The sequence below is a fragment of the Semicossyphus pulcher genome, unplaced genomic scaffold (assembly GCF_022749685.1).
Source record: "Semicossyphus pulcher isolate SPU_LCO1_2020_fin unplaced genomic scaffold, fSemPul1.0.p SCAF_20, whole genome shotgun sequence".
Taxonomy (NCBI): domain Eukaryota; kingdom Metazoa; phylum Chordata; class Actinopteri; order Labriformes; family Labridae; genus Semicossyphus; species Semicossyphus pulcher.
Genome location: NW_027211694.1, coordinates 10,730,074 through 10,747,993, shown reverse-complemented (window position 1 = coordinate 10,747,993; position 17,920 = coordinate 10,730,074). Strand labels below are relative to the sequence as shown.

General features: G+C 41.1%; 1 protein-coding gene across 1 annotated transcript in view; it reads left to right on the top strand.

The window, feature by feature from the left end:
• Positions 1-17,920, top strand: part of LOC138599409 (lysine-specific demethylase RSBN1L-like) — a 43,893-nt gene that overhangs the window by 16,882 nt on the left and 9,091 nt on the right. Inside the window, exons 5-6 of the mRNA XM_069671077.1 lie at positions 8,633-8,770; positions 12,037-12,179. Of these exons, the coding sequence (XP_069527178.1) occupies positions 8,633-8,770; positions 12,037-12,179 (281 nt within the window). The remainder of the gene's footprint in view (positions 1-8,632; positions 8,771-12,036; positions 12,180-17,920) is intronic.

The following is a 17,920-nucleotide window of genomic DNA, read 5'->3' as shown; positions in this document are numbered from 1 at the left end:
TCCTCCAACACATTTTCCCTCTCTCTATCCCCCCTTTTCTGCGCGTCTCTCTCTGTTAGTTTGTCTCCCTCTACTCTCTCTGTTTCTGGCTGCACAGCTGCTGTTTGTTGTGTCTTTGGCACATAGCTTTCCATTCTCGTTGTGCATCTTACATATTGTAATAGTTTAAAAAAAGAGCCGTGTGTCTGTGATGTCGAGGATTCGACTGCAGGTATCAGGCTTGCTTTGCAGCCGCTCAGGCTCTGTGCGAGTATTTTGTATTCAGTACCTGACTGAAGGCATTTTCAGTGGTGCTAAGGATTATAGAAGATTACAGCACTCCATTTTCTCAGGGCAAGCACAGCCCCACAGTCGATACATGATGTGCCTCGACGGTGAGGTGAATTTGCTCCTTCCTGTTTAGTCACCGAGTGTAATAATGTAGTTACGACAGCAGGAGATTAATTGCAAGCAAAGGAACATGATGCAGATTTGTCATGTTAATCTGTGCTCATGTGTTTGTAGCTAACAGCGACCATGTTCAGGTCATCAATCTAATCCTTACTTTGTTAGATGATATTTTTTAATCAGTATATTTAGATAAGTATGATGAATAGAACTAATATAAGAGCCTTTCATGTTTCCCTTCATCTTTGTGCACTCCTGTTTTACAAACAGTATGAAGAGTAAAAAGAGAAGATTTAAGGAAGTTATATCATCAGAATCTGCATAATTAACTGAGATGCAATTATGCTAAATAATTCCTCCTACAGCAAAAGAAGAAGGTTTTAAAGTCTTGAAAAATAAATCTTCTAAATTTTCATGAAATATTGAATTGGAAAACCTGTTGATTATGTGAGAAAGATTTTTAATGTGGTGGTATTGTTTATATTCCTGTCTTTGTTTATTGTCCAAAATATTTGATCATTTTGTGCTTCGGTGCTTTTGTACAGAAGCCCTTAGCGGACATGCATTCATACATTTTATTTCTTGTCTTTTTCTCGAGATCGCGACTTATTTTTCTCGTTAACTCGGGAAAACAAAGCTGGTTTTCTCGTGATAACGGGATCTTGCTGCAATCTAGAAAACAAAACTGGTCACTGTGATATTACAGACCAGGACATGCCCTTAGGAAAGTTAAGCCTGTTTCCATGTTCGCTTTGTGCTTTTACAGCTCGTTTACAAGCTATGATCGGCTGACGTTACGGTGGCGCCACGTCGTTATCTCATGATAAATAAGTCGAGATCTCGAGAAAAAGACCAGAAATAACTCGTTATCACAGGAAAATTGAGTAAATATCATGAATGGATGCATGTCCGCTAAGGGCTTCCATACTTTGGCAACTTTGTTCCTGGAACTTACGAAGCCTTTAAAGTGAATAGAATTAAGACTGTACATGTTTGTTTCAGTGTTAGTGCCGGGTCTAGCTAGACTCAAGCTAGATTCGAGGAGTAAAGCGGGGCGGCTGTGGCTCAGTGGTAGAGTCGGTCGTCTCTCAGTCGGAAGGTTGGTGGTTCGATCTCTGACTGCTGCAGTCTACATGTTGAAGTGTCCTTGGGCAAGACACTGAACCCCAAATTGCTATAGCCATTGGGTATGAATGTGCATATAGATACTGATAGGAGATTGGCACTTAGTTAATTTACCATTTAAAGCTGGATTTTATGGTAAATACCTTCATTTTTTGTATAAACATCTTAATAATATAAGTATTTCCTTAAGACACGAATAGATTTTTTCAGCTTGTACTGACAAAATACCAGTTAGCAGGCTGATTTTATAAAGCTTGGGAATGTTATGCGATCAAAAACGGGAGCTAAAGTCTTGCTAGCTATTTGTTTGTAAAAACTAAATAGTTTTGGTGTTCTCCATTTGGCAAAAATCCACTTTTCTTTTCTTTTTTTTTGGCCTTTTTCTGCCTTTATTGAGTGAGGAAACCGGGGAGGGGAGAGTGGGAATGACGCATGACAAGGGGCAGAGGGTGAGAGTTGAACCCGGGGCTATAGCCTCTGCACATGGGAAGCGTCATTTAACCACTGAGCTAAACCGGCGCCCCCCAAAAATACCCACTTCCCTGGTGTTTCACTGTATCTGGTCATCAGCTGGTATAGCTGGTAGCTTCTTTACTGCAGCTCCAAACAAGCGTATGAATCAGTCTCTCACTGCAGAGTTATAAACTACACTAAAGCTTTGGCACGGCACAGGTGTGAACTTGTACTTAAACGAAGTTGGAAAGCAAAGATTACATTAAACTAAATCAAAGCGTGCCTGTGTTTGTGGGTGAGCCGAGGGAGACGTTATGTAAGAACCGTTTGTGTTTTTGGCTCCAGTCAGCAGCTTTGTCGTGACGCAGGCTTCTGTAATAGACTTTGGAGACTGACTGGACATAATGAGTTGGCATGAGAGAGGAAGACGACCGAGGTCGAGGTGAGGTCGGATACAGCAGCGACTACATGACCTCATGACATGAACTCAGCTGGAGAGAGTGACAGATGTGTTGCAGGAGTTGAAACAGAATTAACAAGTGGTTACAGCGGCTGAAACAGAGACGGAAAGAGCGCAGGAGAGAGAGGCTTGATTTAATAGACTTACCACCCGGGGGGACGGGAGTATTGCGAAGGAGAGAGGCTGGCGGAGACGAGAGATAATGGATCAACTGAGAAGAACAGAGAGAGGAAAGTAGAGAGGGAGATGATTGGTAAGATGGGACTTAAGATTTGCTGCTTTTAGCTAAAGAAGTAGGGTAGTAGGGATGGGTCATATATTTTGAATACTCGAATAGTAATTAATTTATTAAAAAAAACGAAGGGTTCATGCGATTACTATCTCATCTTAAAAATATATTTTTTCCATTGTATTTACCAGCGCCTAATTGTGATACGGTACTACAGCCAGACGGACGCTGTAGCGCATCTAAAAGCTGTTTACTAACTGCCATTAAATAACAAAAGAAGAAGAAGGCATTAGTGCCAGGTGCCTGTGAAACACGTGCGGTGCTGTGAGAGTCGAAACCGGATAAAAGCCGTCAAAAAGTTCTGTGAGGAACAAAAATTAGGTCAAGTGCAAACTTTGAAAGGTAAAACTACCATATCATAAGTCTACAACAACATTGCACAGCAGTGGTGTACTCAAGGGGGGGGGCAATTGCCCCCGGTGGTGACCCTTTGTTTGGAAAAAACGCCAAGAAGGTGCCCTCATGGCTGCCCCTGTACCAGATAAAAAATGCCCTCTCAGGTGCCCAGAGCGGATAAATAATACATGCAGGAAAGTGACTTGGCCTCCACACACTCCTCCATGTAAGACAATGAGCCCTCATGAGATGCTTCTATAGTTGAAAATGCCCCTGTTGTTGTTTCTTTAAATATACCCGTTTAAAAACCAGTTGTGTCGCAGCAGGATTCTACCTCATTTTCATTCCTCGTTGGAACCCGAAAACTTTTTTTTTTTTAGCATGTTAGCTTGTTAAAAAGTTAGCATGTGCTGCTCGTCGCCTGATACTTTTGAAATGGAGGGACGCTGCCCCACCTTCAGTCTAAAGTGTTTTGTTCATGTTAATGTGAAAATGCTAAAATTCAATTAAAGAACCTTTGACAGAAAAAGTTAGCATGTACAATTTAAATGTATCTTTGGGGAATTTTTTTTTTTTTTTACAACTTTCTGCGCGGTGGTGCCCTTTTTTTTTTTGCCCATGCCCCTCAGACAACCTGAGTGCGGCACTGATGCACAGTGTGACAAGCTGATCCTCACCGATAGAGAAATGATCCATGTCTGTGTTAATATTGGGAAGATGCACCGTTTATTATAGGCCTTCCCTGTGTTTCTAGGTTTTTGCAGTACACACTTGAAAATAGTGACATAAATAATGAAATAAAAAGTAGTTGTGAAACAGTAAATCAGTCTTTCTCTCTCTCTTTTCACCAGCATGTGTTTGCGTTGAGATGCAGTAAAAAAGCGTTACTCCTTAAAGGGCAGTATTTTTATTATTCGGTCAGTTTGTATTTATCTGTCGTCAGCAGTATAATTTAAATAAAGCTTAATATAAAGTTTAGCAGTAAAAAACTCTGATTTGTTTTTAATACATTTACCCATTACTGCACTAAATGGCGAGGAAGGACTGTCGCATTTCAAACAGTAGCTCTAAGAGGAAGTCACATTTCCTGTTTCCTTCACTTATTATAGAGCTGTGTGTGTGTGTGTGTGTGTGTGTGTGTGTGTGTGTGTGAGAATCGCCAACTGTTAAATTTATCTCTTCATTTGAGGCAGTGTGTTTCCTCGCACTCCTGTGATAGCGAGAGGCTGTTCTCTTTGTCGACAACGTGGGGGTTATTCTGCTGTTTAAATTATGCATCGTGTAAACACACACACACACACACACACACACAGAAAATAGACGCTTGCACAGACACGCACAATTAAAAGCAAGCAGGAACATTAACGCACGCACACACACACTTGTAAGCATGAAGGCGTTTGGAACCATGTGTACAACAAACACATCCTCCTCTCAGTATCTAGGTCATTGACTCAGTGCGACTATTTAAAGTTGTGATGTGTTTACGTGTGCGCCGTATTTCCAGCTTTTAGTCATCACCATCTTCTTAAGAGGATATTACACGGTGTCGGGGGGGACAGACGCAGGGGAATGAAGTGAGCCAACAAGCAGCACCGCGTGGCTCGGCCTGTCCATGCATGATAATTTATTTTGTTAATTTATCACAGATTAAATAAACACCAATAGGCAGTTCTTTGAAGCATGAAATTAGACCAATTTACACAAGGGTATTCTTCATAATACTGCTGACAACACGTGGACTTCTAAGGGCACTAACTCTTTGACCTGTACCTGCAGCACGAGCAGGTTGGACAGTCATAACTGCACATACTAGAGATGAAACTATTAGTCGATTAAAACGCTTCACAAACATGTCGATATGCTGCTTTTTTCTTTTTAAGATGATTGAATGAAATATATTTAGATTCCAACAAAACAAAGGTTTCTTCATGTCAGTTTGCGCCGTCAAAAAATCTGATCTTTAAACCTTTTTGTAAAATTTTTGCAGCTCATTATTTAATCGTAAAAATAATGGATTAGTTGGTCATGAAATGATGTTTTGTCACAGCCCAAGTCACTTTTCTTATGTTTAGTCTCAACTGGAGAAAGACCGATAAATCGGCCAGTATAAACTTCTGTATACTACATTGTATATCAGGAACAACGGCTGACATATAAGAAGAAATTGCAGTACAGAAATGACCATGTGACAGATTGTTTGTGTATCTTTTGTTCATTGTAAAAAAAAAAAAAAATAGTACCAGTCAGGTTATGGCCTCAACTTCTGTATGAATTGGGGTAGACGGTAGCTCAGTCTGTAGGGACTTGGCTTGGGAACCGGAGGGTGGCCGGCTCAAGTCCTGGTACGGACCAAGCATGGAGTTGAGGCTGGTAGCTGGAGAGGTGCCTGTCCTTTTCCTGGGGGCTGTCACCGATTCCCCCAACTGCTCAGGGTGCATGTCCATGTGCAGCCTCCTCACGCTGACGTCTCTCCGTTAATGCATGTCCATAGGGTCCTATTTGTGCATGTGTGTGTTTCGGTAAAGAACGTCTTTTCTTGAATATTTTGTGTTTGTTGTTAGGGCTGCAACCAACAACTATTTTGGTAGTCGCCTTGTCATCCATTATTGAAACGATTAATCGACTAATCTCATAATTAATTGCAAAATGACTTAATGGCTCTCTTTTGTTTACCTGTCGCTTCCCGGTTGCTGTTTTGCATGCCGACTCTCTGCAGAGATAGTAAGAATGCGAGATGGCTCACTCCTCAGCAAACTCAGCTCTGGAAAACAATGTTATGTCTGCGCACAGAAAAACACGCGTGATGACGTAACCAACTATTATCAGCAATTAAAGTTTTGTCATTAATTTTTGTTGACAATGTCAACTTATAGTTATACAGTTCTGATCTCAGTCCCATGGTTTATGGCCAATCTTTACTCCAGCCTGTGTAAATATTGAAGCCTCTGTTAGCCTCTGTTAGCTGCCGTGATCTCCTGTCTCTCCTGATTTCCCTCTGAGCTGCTGTTTAGAGGATTCAGTGCCTTGCTCAAGGACGCACCTGAAGGCTGCCAAGCATCTTCCCCTTCAGCCTTTTCCCAAATCACTATTTCTATCTTTACCTTCACCTCCCTCCTCCCGTCCTGTCTTACCTGCCCTCACCTCTCCTCATCCCTCCTTCTTGTCTCTTCAACATCATCGCCTTTACCTTCATCTTATCTGATATCTCCCTTCACCTCTTTTCTTTCCTGTCCTCACTCTCTTTTTTACTCTCTGTCTCCCGATCATTTATTCTCTCTCCTTCACATCTTGTGTTTCTAAACTTTCCCTCCATCTGTCTCTCCCCCTCATTCTTTCTCTCCCATGCATCCTCTCTCTCTCCCCCCGCTCTGGTCCCTCTCTCCCCCCCCTCCCTCTTTATCTCTGCCTAGTTGTCAAGTGGTGACTCACTGGAGGCGAGCAGCCAAGGATCTAGCCAACATGCACACACACACACACACACACACACACACGTACTTAAACACTTGAATACACACACATCCTGATCAGCCAAGAGTACAGCATGCGGGCCACATGCTGCACGTACTGCACACACTCACACACACACAAAGACACTGTTGAGGGCCAAGGGTATGGGAGACGGGGTAGACACACACACACACACACACACATACAAGCCGCACTCTGTCAGCCAAGTGAAGAGCAGCAAACAGTCTGTTGAGTCACACCGGTGAAGCAGAAACATCAAATTAAACCGCCAACACACAGACACACACACACTCACACACATTGTGTCTGTTTTGACACCCAGTGGTGATTAACAGCTTCCATGTCAGTGTCTAGTTTTGAGTTCCCCTCGCTTGTATAGCTGTCAAACAATGTTAAATAAATATAAAGTGTATGTTACGATGACATTTGTGCTTTACACTGCGACCTGTTGGTCCTGGCTGTAATGGTACACGTATAACAAGCTAATGTTACCTGATACAGTAAAGAATGGAGATCAGGAGATCAGGACCCGGTCGGTCGGTCGTCTAAGATAAAGACATATATATATATATATATCTTATATTGTTTTAAAATAATAGCTTTTTTTCTTATCATGTCTGATAATTTTACTACAAATAGTTCAAATAAAACAAAGTGAAAAAAACAACACATTGCTGCTAGATATGGACCTCTCCCAGATGGACACAGAGGGTATTATGCTGTCCGATATTTGTTTATTAAACCTTGTTTTTGCAGAAGATTAAGCTGAAAAAATGCTCATTTTTTCACAAGATTATTTTTTGGGGCCTTTTATCCCTTTATTTATAGAGAAAGAAGTGTTGGAAATGGGAAGAGAGAATGTGGGATGACACGCGGCGAAGGGCCGAGGGTGGGAGACGAACCCGGGGGCCGCCGCATCGAGGACTACGGCCTCTGTACATCGACCGCCAATTTAACCACTGAGCTAAACCGGCATCCCAAAAAACAAATGCTGATTTTAAAGCTCCTGTGAGGAACTTTTAGTTTGTCTTGATTTTAGCGCCCCCTGTGGACAAAGCCGTGCCTCTTATCCCTAATCTGAGTGGTGTTTTTTAACAAGAAATCTCATCCTGCTTTCTTGAGCAGTCATGTGTATTTATCACTTTAAACGTTTGCCCTGGAAAATGTAAACAAAGGCAGCGTGCAGTTAAGCGCTTCGTCTGACACCTACCCCCCTGCCAGCTGTGTCAGGCATTTAAAATAACTATGTAGAAATAATCACGTTTTTTTGTCTTTCATAAGTTTACAACAGAAGCTTCCCCAATTTGTCCCTAATGCAAAACAAATACTGGAGCTATAATGCATTGTTTTGGGACCGTGAAAAAATGCAATATGTGGAGAAATAAGTGTGTTGATAGGGCAACAATTGCCTCCCGGCCCACTTTTCTGCCTTCTAGGAAGTGTACCAGACCCTTTTGCAAGTACGCAAGGAAATAATTCAATTTCTTTTAATGACGGCTCTGTGGGTTGGGGATGAATGTCCTTCTGTTCAGCTGTGGAAACCTCTGATGTCTGATGTTGTCACGTTAGGGAAATTGAGTAACTGTACTGGAGGAAGGTCTCATCTTAAGGAAAATGGGAGAAACCTCTGAGTCTTCTAAATATTAAATGCAGTTTGGCATGAAGATTATTGAATGGGCTGAAGGATTGTTTTATTGATGTACAACACCACTGTTTATTACATCTACTTATAACATCTATGCAAGAACTGTAAAAATACTCTGAGCTGTTGTTTTCTCTTTGAAAATCAATAAAAAGAATGGCTTCTGAGATACTTTGCGAAGTCATATTGATGCAGATTTAACGTATGATTCAAGTAAATGAAAAGATAAGCTCACTATATTCACCATCATATTGGTAATTGGTTTATTAAGGGAATTAAAGCAGTACATGCCACTATAGCCTGGGCATTTAGTGTCCTTATTGACCCTTCCACATGTGCAGTAATAATAAATAATGATATCCCTACTTTTTGAAGTAAAAAAAATTTAATCCACCTGCTTTGAATTTAAAGTGACAGTGTGATATAATACCAGTATGTAATGCTTCTGTCTCTCCTCTGGTTTCTGCAGGTGAAGAAGACCTACAGTAACGGCACATACAGAGCCGGGGCGATGAGACAGATCAGCCTGGTGGGAGCCGTGGACGAGGAGGTCGGAAATTATTTCCCAGAATTCCTCGGCATGCTGGAGGAGTCTTCCTTCTTGAAGGTGAGTCAGGACAGGATGAATGGCAGCAATGCTAAACGGAGCAGGGTGTGTGTGGGGGTGAATGAAGAAGCGACGGAGGTTTTCGAATGGGCTCAGATTAGATTCTGGCATCGTGTTGAAGGACGAGGAGGACGTTTGTACGTTGCTGTGAGGTCAAAGGAAATGTATCTGAAAGAGTTCTGTGGTGAGCTTAAAATATCAACCTTAAAGAACTTGTGAAGTTGTTGCACTTATTTCTGTTATTGTTTTCAAACTCTGTTAAAGACTAAAACTGACAGTGTGTCTGTGCCCCTCAGCCTCAAGTTGTTTCTACTGAAGACAGAAATCAGATCAAACATATATCGAGAACACTTTTTAACAGGATAATTCATTGTTGGTTTGATATTTGATTTGATTTGTTTACAAATTAAAAGATATACCATTTAATGAATAGTTGATTGTAACGGTGTATTTTGTGGCAGATTTGTATCGGCACAGTGTCCTCCAGGAGTGTGCGCAAATCTTTACTGTTGTGTAAAAGTCTTTAATTGTTTTACAGTTATTAAAAGACAAGGTAACACCAAACATAGAAGTTTACCTCCTTTTCTTTTCTTATTAGTCTTTAATAATACTTAAATTTAGGCTTTTTTGGGGGAGGGCATAAATCTCTCACTTAGCTTCAGCCTAAACTTCGGGTTGGTTGTCTAGTTAGTTTGTTTGCATGTGAAACAGCTTGCCTATAAACAGGCATCAAGTATTTGCAGAAATATGTGTCCGGAGAAACTGAATTTTAATTATTTATATTTAGGTTGAATTGCTAAACTTTAGTAAAGTAATTGAATTCAAAATTTGGATTTGTATCTTAAGCTTGAAAAATTGCTTTGAATGTAGTTTCTCTGCAAGTTAAAATTCCACATTCAGTTCTTGAAATTCAACTCCAGTTTACTGAAGGTGTTTTCACATTAGGTACAGTTGCCCCGCCCCCTCCTCTCCCGGTCAGCTTTCACATTAATAATTTCGTTCAGTACCCGAGTACACATGCGGTAGGACTCTGACGCAGAAGGTGGCGGTAATGCACCTCAAAAACAAGGAGAAGAAGAAGAGCATCATCAACTACGGAACATTGTTTATGTTGTTGTTCCAGTGTAGAAAAGCAGATGAATCACATGATCCCAAGCCTTTACAATGGAGCCGACCTTCACACTATGTCTGCTATTATTCATATTTTACAATCTCAAGGATGAACCTCTTACCTACCTTCCTACGGCTGTGCTGCGCGCTTGTGCGGATTTCGGAGGAGACATTATAATAATAATAACATAATTTCACATCTGATGCGTACCGTACCACATAAACCCGGGTACTATTCAAACGAACCCGACTTTGGGGTCAAGTGTGCTCGGACCCGGGTCCCTAATGTGAAAGCCCCCTGAGACGCTTGTCCGGTTCATGAGGTTGATGAAGCGCAATTGAGTGCAGATTTACAGCTCTCCTTTTTGGCCAAACAGCAGCACCTATGTTGTTGACCATTTCCTTCAGCTTCTGGTAGCTACCAGAGCTAATGATAGTCAGTTCTATTATTAGTCATAGTTATATTATGACTTCTCGTGGCTACCGTGGCCTGCCAGTGGAACTGTTGGTATCTACCGTGACCTGCCAGAACTGCCGCAGACTATTATTAGTCCTGTTATTAGCTCTGGTAGCAACCTGATATATTATTAGTGAGGAAATGGCTTAACAATAGAAATTCATATTATGTTATTCAAATTAAAATTTTTAATTAAATTATTGTAGTTGAGCAATTTAAAATTAAATATACACATATTTCTGCCCATAATCAGGCCTCGTCACACAGATTCATTAAGGTTCAAATGCGCTGCATACATACGTCCAGAGAAGGCTTATTACAGCTGTTTACATGACGTGTCAGATTCAGAGTATTAGAGTAGGGATAGACCGATTATCGGTGCCGATATTCGGCATTTTGACGCATATCGGCATCAGCCTTTTTTTTTTTTCTTTTTTTTTTATCCGACGGCCGATAACAGATCAATTTAAAACTGGGTTATTTTGGCTCTGATGCATATGCTTAAAGGCATTTAAACAAAGTTAAGTGTTGGAGTTTGTATTATTCAAAATTTTGACGCCAATATTTTCACTTTTACTGCAAATGAATATCGGCCTCCTTGACTACTAATAATCGGTATCGGTATCGGCCCTGAAAAAACCATATCGGTCTATCTCTATATTGGAGTAATAGTTGATTATTAGTTTGCATGTAGAGGTTAGTTACAAATCTGTAACTCAATGTGCGATTATTCCTTTGAAAACCGGCATCAAAAATCCATTTTATTCCTTTATAATGTCGACATCACAGATCTGACTGGCATGTTAATACTTTCTCGACATCTCATCGGTGCTGTGAGGAGGATTTCCAGACCGTATCACTCCTTGTTCTTCAAACGAAACACACGCTTTCTTTTCATTAAGTGCTTATAATTGAATCAAATGATCTAAACCAAAGCGTGTGTGTGTGTGGATCCAAGCTCTGACTGTTGAAATAACACTGTGACAGAGTTTAGTGTGCTGACAGTCTCACACAACACCATCTCACTGCAATATAAAGTGAGCTTCCCTCACTCCAGTCACAGTTTACTTTCTTGTCCTTCATAAAAAAAGTCTATTTATTCTTCACGTCGGGTAATGCAGCTGTAAATGAGATCTGCCCAAACATTTTGACGCATCTTCACCGCTGATTATTTGGAAATGCTACAAACCGAACAGACGGAGAGACACAAACGTCAACAACACTCCTAATATTCTCAGCGGTTGGCTGGCAGAGAGGAGGCGTTAAGTGGTGTGTCAGACTGATTAGCTCCAGTTCAGGATGCTAGTACTCTATTTTTAAAGAGCCTGTGCGGGAACAGACCACCCGAAATACTGTGTTTACTTCTGTCCCCCCGAAACGCAGCATGACAAGCTTTTCTTCTGTTTGCCATTCTGTGTTGACACTTCAAATCCTCTCCTGCATGCAGCGCCGTGGAGTGGCGTCGCACGCTGAATATCAAAAGCCGCGCTTCCTATCTGTCGAGGGGCTTTGGCTCTGATTCAGCACCCCTCTCGAGCATCTCTGGTGCCAGTGACAAGTTTTGCCACGGGGGCAATTTCTGCACGAGATTTCACTCTCTGGAAAATAAAAATACTGGCTGGAAAAGTGAAAGATGTACGGCTAACATGCTGCTTTGATTATTTCCCCTCATGTTCTCTCTTCTCCTTTGCGGCTGCAGCGGACTCTTCCGTGGGGGACGCTCTCCAGTCTGCGGCAGATGAATCCCTCAGAGAGCGACGACGGGCCTATAATGTGGGTCCGACCAGGAGAGCAGATGATACCTGTAGCTGATATACCAAAGTCCCCCTTTAAAAGGAAACGGTGAGTCTATAAACACGGAGAATATTTCTGATCCTCCTTAAGCCCTGCACTGACACAGAGACAGAATTAGCATGGATTTCTGTGTGTATAAATGGTGTTTGTTCTGGCTACAAGTCTCAGCAGTGTGTGTACTTTATAGAGCCAGCTTGCCTCTGTACTCTCCGCACAGCCCACGAGGATGTGATTATGAAAAACAGAACACAAACACGCTGGCGCGTTTGAAGCAGCGGCCACGTTAGCAGCGTGAAGCTTTGTTATAGGCGATCACGGCCCGTTGAGGCAATTACACCCTCTCTGTTTGTGTCTGTCACAGTGTCATTGTTGTCCGCTCACACGCATAAACACCCATGATTTCTCTGACCATGAAAGAGAACGTGTGTGTGTTTGTGTGTGTGTGTGTGTGTGTGTGTGATCTGAGCGGTATGTGGCTCAGCACTCACATGAGATCATCGTTATGTTAATAGAGTCGACATCAGACGCTACTTCACATGGCAGCCAGCCAAACACAGGACACACACACACATTCCTTTAATGCAGCAGTTATTTCTCTCCTGCCCCTGCTGATTGGTGGTCACTTCAATCCTTATATATATATATTTTTGTATTATTATTATTATGTACCTTTTTAATCAGGCAATTTTGCTACTAATTCCTGCTTTTCTTATTTATTTTTATTTTTTGAGTCAAAGAAAATTTTGAAAATAGAAAACAAATTGAGAAACATCAAAGCATGTGAGTGGATGTGGTAGAAATCTGTTGTATGGAAACCTCAGCCAAAATACTAATCTATCAATCAATTGACCTTTATTTATACTCGAAGGATCATTGAGGGTCAACCCTCATTTACAATGATATCGAGTCCATTACAGATGACATTAAAAGACAGACAAAGCTTTAAAAGAATGGCATGAGAGATGGATAACAGGTCATTTAAAACACTGAACGGGGGGATGTTGACACAAAGATGAGATAATTAAAAGGACTAAAATACGGGTGTGTAAGAAAAACCCTAAAATATACTTAAATAATTCAGTGAGTTCATCATTAAAATTGAATAAAATACACTTAAAATAAAATACACTTGGGAGGTTTAAAAGCAGATTTCTAAAATGTCTAAATGGCAAAAATGTGTCGCCCTCAAGGAGGTGTTGTAGATGCTTCCAGGAGTTTGGTCTTTCAAAGTTCTGACCTTACTCGAAGAATATGAAGCAGTAACCACTTTGAGGAGCGTGTCTGATAAAGCCCAACCGAGAAATAAATAAAGTTCTGTGAGGTAAGATGGTCATTTTCCAATTTCAGCTTTATATTCAAAAAGTGAAAGGTACGCCTCTCCTGGAGAGAAGACCATCCAACCTTGTTATACTAGGGACAGGAATCGCAGGGTAACTTAGGATTCGATTCGTGATACGATATGTGATACGTGTCCCGCGATAACGGATATCATGATACAGTGATTCTGCAATAATTGATATATTGCAAGACAATCATATAATGATGCATCACGATATCTGATTAACAGAAGAATACAGAATGCCCATTAAAAGCTAAAGTGGATTAAAGTGTTTTCAGTCTATAAATTAAATTCATTTACTATAGAACAAATTAGGACTTTGGATTTGAAAGTGGCTGACACATCTCATAACTTCTTTTCACCGCTGTCTTCTTCTTCTTTTCTCCTGCTGTCAACTTCTTCTTCGGCTGGTTAATTTCCGTTCACGTTACCCTCATTCATGTCTTAAGCGCCACTGCGAGGAGTCATGAAGTAGTGATGCAGTGAGTCAAAATTGCAAGGAAATCTGTTTAGAGCGACGCATATTTGTACATTATATTATCAATATTTGGCGCCATCCTATTGATAATTGTATCGCTCGAGTCAGGACGACGATATATTGCTGTATTGGTATTTTATCGCATCTCTATTATATACAACAAGGTAATATAGAAACATAGAAAACCACCAATTTAAACTACACATCAGTTAGAGTCCGTATATGAAAAGGTGCAGAATATTTTGTGGTTATTTAAACACACCAAACAATAAAACAATAATTGTTAGATGCAGCCCTGATGGATGGATATTGTTCCTCAAAAGTTAATAGAACAAAGCTTTATTCAGTCTGACTTCCTGGGTGAATAAAATGGGAATTCATATAGAAAGTAAAGGGATTTCATTGTTGGTACCTACAGTACATTTTGTTGCCTGTAAGTATAAAGTATCTGTTGGTGGAGGGTGTGTCCAGACAAGGCTCGAAGAAAGTGCGTCCGCCCGTGTGAGAGTGTGTTTATGTGTGCTGTCAGAAACACTTGTGAAACAGCTGGGGCTGAAAGTATCTGTTTTTATAGAGACACATGGATGGATGCAGAGAGAGAGAGAGAGAGATGTGTCCTTTGTGTTTTGTCTCATGTCATCACTTGATCATAAATAACCAGGATATAAATATAAATGACATCTACAAACCATCGTGTACTTTTCTCACAATTTCCCCCTTTTGGCTCTAAAAACACTTCTCCATCTGTCATCTTCCTCCTTCTTCCTTTTCATCCCTCCTTCCTTGTTCTCCTTGTCCTCTTAAAACCTCTACATTTCTGCCCCGTCTTTCTTTCTCCATTTCTTTTACAATCCATCTCCTGTTTCCTCCTCTTGACCTCTATTTGCTGCTGTGAGTTGATTTATTGCGGCACTGCCACGCTGTTATTTTCAGGAACTCTAGAAGTCGTTTAAGTAAGGACAGAATGTTTATGTTTGCGTCTGCTTTTATCAAGAAAAAGAGCATTTGAAAGACGTATTTTGAAGTGCAGAAAGAGAAGATTGTGCATGCGGAACATCCTCGTTTTCTTTCTTTGTGGTTTCAGAGAAAAGGTCAAGTTGTTAAGCATTTCTGACAGCACTGAGACTCTCAGTCTGAGAATTCAGCTTGATTATAGTGGTCGGATGATGAAAACAAACCAACATATTTCAGCTTGTAGCAAAAGATTGGCTTGCTACGCAGAGATTTACAATAATTGCAGAGTAACAGCAGCGACTCTGGCCAGCAGAAGAAGCTAACTGGACAGCGGCCGGACACAGAACACACTGATTAAGTCTACAGACAGCTGCTAGGCTGTCAGCGAGATGTCATGCCTGATCAGTCTTAATAAGAGTTACAGCGATTAGGCAATTCATCAGGAAAAGACAAAAGGACCAAGCTGTTTTATGATCAGCTGATAATTTCAGGCATATCTGTAGCAAAAACCCAGCTTCTCCAGCATGAGGGTTTTCAGCATTTTCTATTTTATTCTTTCTATATTGAGTATTTAGGATTTGGATTGTCGGTTAGACACAATAACCACCTTTCAACAAGACTAGGTCAAAACCTAGTATGTGGTCAGGTCAAGGTGCGCTTTTGTGGCCAGCATTGCAAGCGTGTCGTGTGCGTGATGGCTGCGGGACGTGTTCATTTTCATTTGAAATGCATGAAAACAGAGTCTTCATAATGCTGGCGTGACACGCGCTTATCTCGCGCGACTCACGCGTCAACACTTCCGGTATACTTTTTCAAAGTAAAAGCTCGATCTGGAATTCTGACTTCCCTCGTTTGTATACAGTGCTTTTATTTTGAAGTGCTTCCCGGGCCGTTGTTGTTGTTATTTTTGTAAAGTTGGCTCTGAAAGTACCGTCACTCAGTCAGTCAGTCAGTCACATACAGACCCATGTCTAGGGCCGGCGGTCAGCTAAAAATATGCTTTGCTTATTGTAATTTCACTACAATGTTTTCACTGTAGAATGATGCCTGCAGAATCTGCTTAGAAGGGAGCATTTCTCTGTGCTCACCTTAAATGCGAGTTTAAGACTTGAATGATGACACTAAAACGTCTTATGTGGAAGACAGTCGTAGTGAAGTACGCGACTTGTACGTATCAGACACAAGATCATTGAAAGCAGAGTATTAATGTTGGTTTATTGGTCCTTAAACTTTTGCAAATAGTAACAACCCTCGTTTGAAATATTTTCTGCCAAATATCGCCTGACTAGCACAATGCAGAGCTTTGCTATAAACGTCTGACTTACTCAACAATAACCTTGATACAGAAAAAAATGTGCACTGGCTTCATTCAACTGTTGGCTTCTTTCTCCTTGCAGAAAAGCACAAAGCCTGCAGAGGGTTTGAAACGAGCATTAATATGGATAAATCCTGATCCTAACAGTATTTTTTTGGACAGTTTTTTCTTTCTTTTTCACATTTTCTCTCTGGTTTTAGCTGTATTGCTGCTATGTTTTAACAACAAATCAATTTCCTTAATTTTTCTCTGTCATTTAAGGTTATAATCTCGAAGATTTTCATTTAAACTAATGTCTGTTAAGTTTCTGTATATCGACGAATGAGGTAACACAATGGGGATTGAGCCTATGGCCCACTGATGAAAGCCCAGTTAGTGTCGCGTTTTCCATCAGTCAGCAGTGGTTGGTCTGCCAGAGAGGGTAGACAGAGCTAAGCGGCTGCTTTTCCGGTCTCTGCAAGTGTTGCAAGTAAACTGTAATCTACTATGGCTGAACAAACAAAGAAAAGATCGATGACTACAGATACAACTTCAAAAACAAGTGAAAATCCAAAGAAAAAGAAACAAATTGGACGCTCATATGAAGGCAAACAGTCTAAAAAGGAAAGCGACCGTCAGCCAGGAAAATCAAGAGTTACAACCGGAGCCAACCGTGGACGTCTGGTTATGTGGACTTAGGCTCCCGAAATTCCCTATTATCACCACAAGGTGCCGCATAAGAGAACAAAACTGAGAACTTCGAGATTATCAGTTTAATATAAAAAAACAAGCATCGCACAAAATAAATCAATGTTGGAAACATAAACTTGAGCCTGATTGCGTTTGCAAACGATTGCATTGAAAATAGGAACATTAAATATCAATGGGGTTAAATTGCACGTCCCATGTACATAGGTTACAGCCCGGGGTTCGACTCTTTGCCACGCGTCGTCCCCATTTTTGCTTCCATCACTATCCAATATCCTATCCACTATCCCTCCCTCTCTCTCAATGAAGGCGTAACAGGACCCAAAGAAAGTGGTTTATAGTACTTTTTGAAAAAATCAGGTACCCCCTTCAGTTCTCCAAAAAATCCCAGCGGAACCGGGCCCCTCATTTGAGAGAAACTGGGATAGTGTGTGAGCTGTAAATGTTCAGCCTTTTCAGAGTGAGTGTGTGCTGCAGCTTCAACATGCACATTAATAGTGTTTGTCATCTGATGGTGATTCCCTTCATCTGTATTCTCTCTCGCTTTCTAATCTTACTTCAGTCTTATGACTTAATTCCCCGCTTCTCTCCTCCTTTATTTCCTCTCTCTTCCCCAAACACTCCCACTTATCTCTCCCTCACCTCTCCTCTTCTTCCGTCCCCCTTTATTTACCCATAAATAAAGGAATGAGGCCTGACGGCTTGGTGCAGAACACACTTACGCTGACATACACGCAGGAGCTCACATATAAAGGGCAGTTAAAGAGTTGTGGAAGACTTCAGACATCACCCTGGATGTGCACGTTCAGCACTCCTCCCTTTACACTCTTCTTCTTTTCACTGTTTCACTTACCGGCTCTCCTGGTTTTTACATTCATTACTGTCAGCCTGCAGTCAGCTCAGACACACTCAGCTCTCTCTGTGTGCGTGTGTGTTTTCATCCCCCCTACTCCCTGTACTGTTTTCCTCTGCTCCTTTCTTCTTCTTCTTCCTCCGTCTCCTGCCTCCCTCCTCTT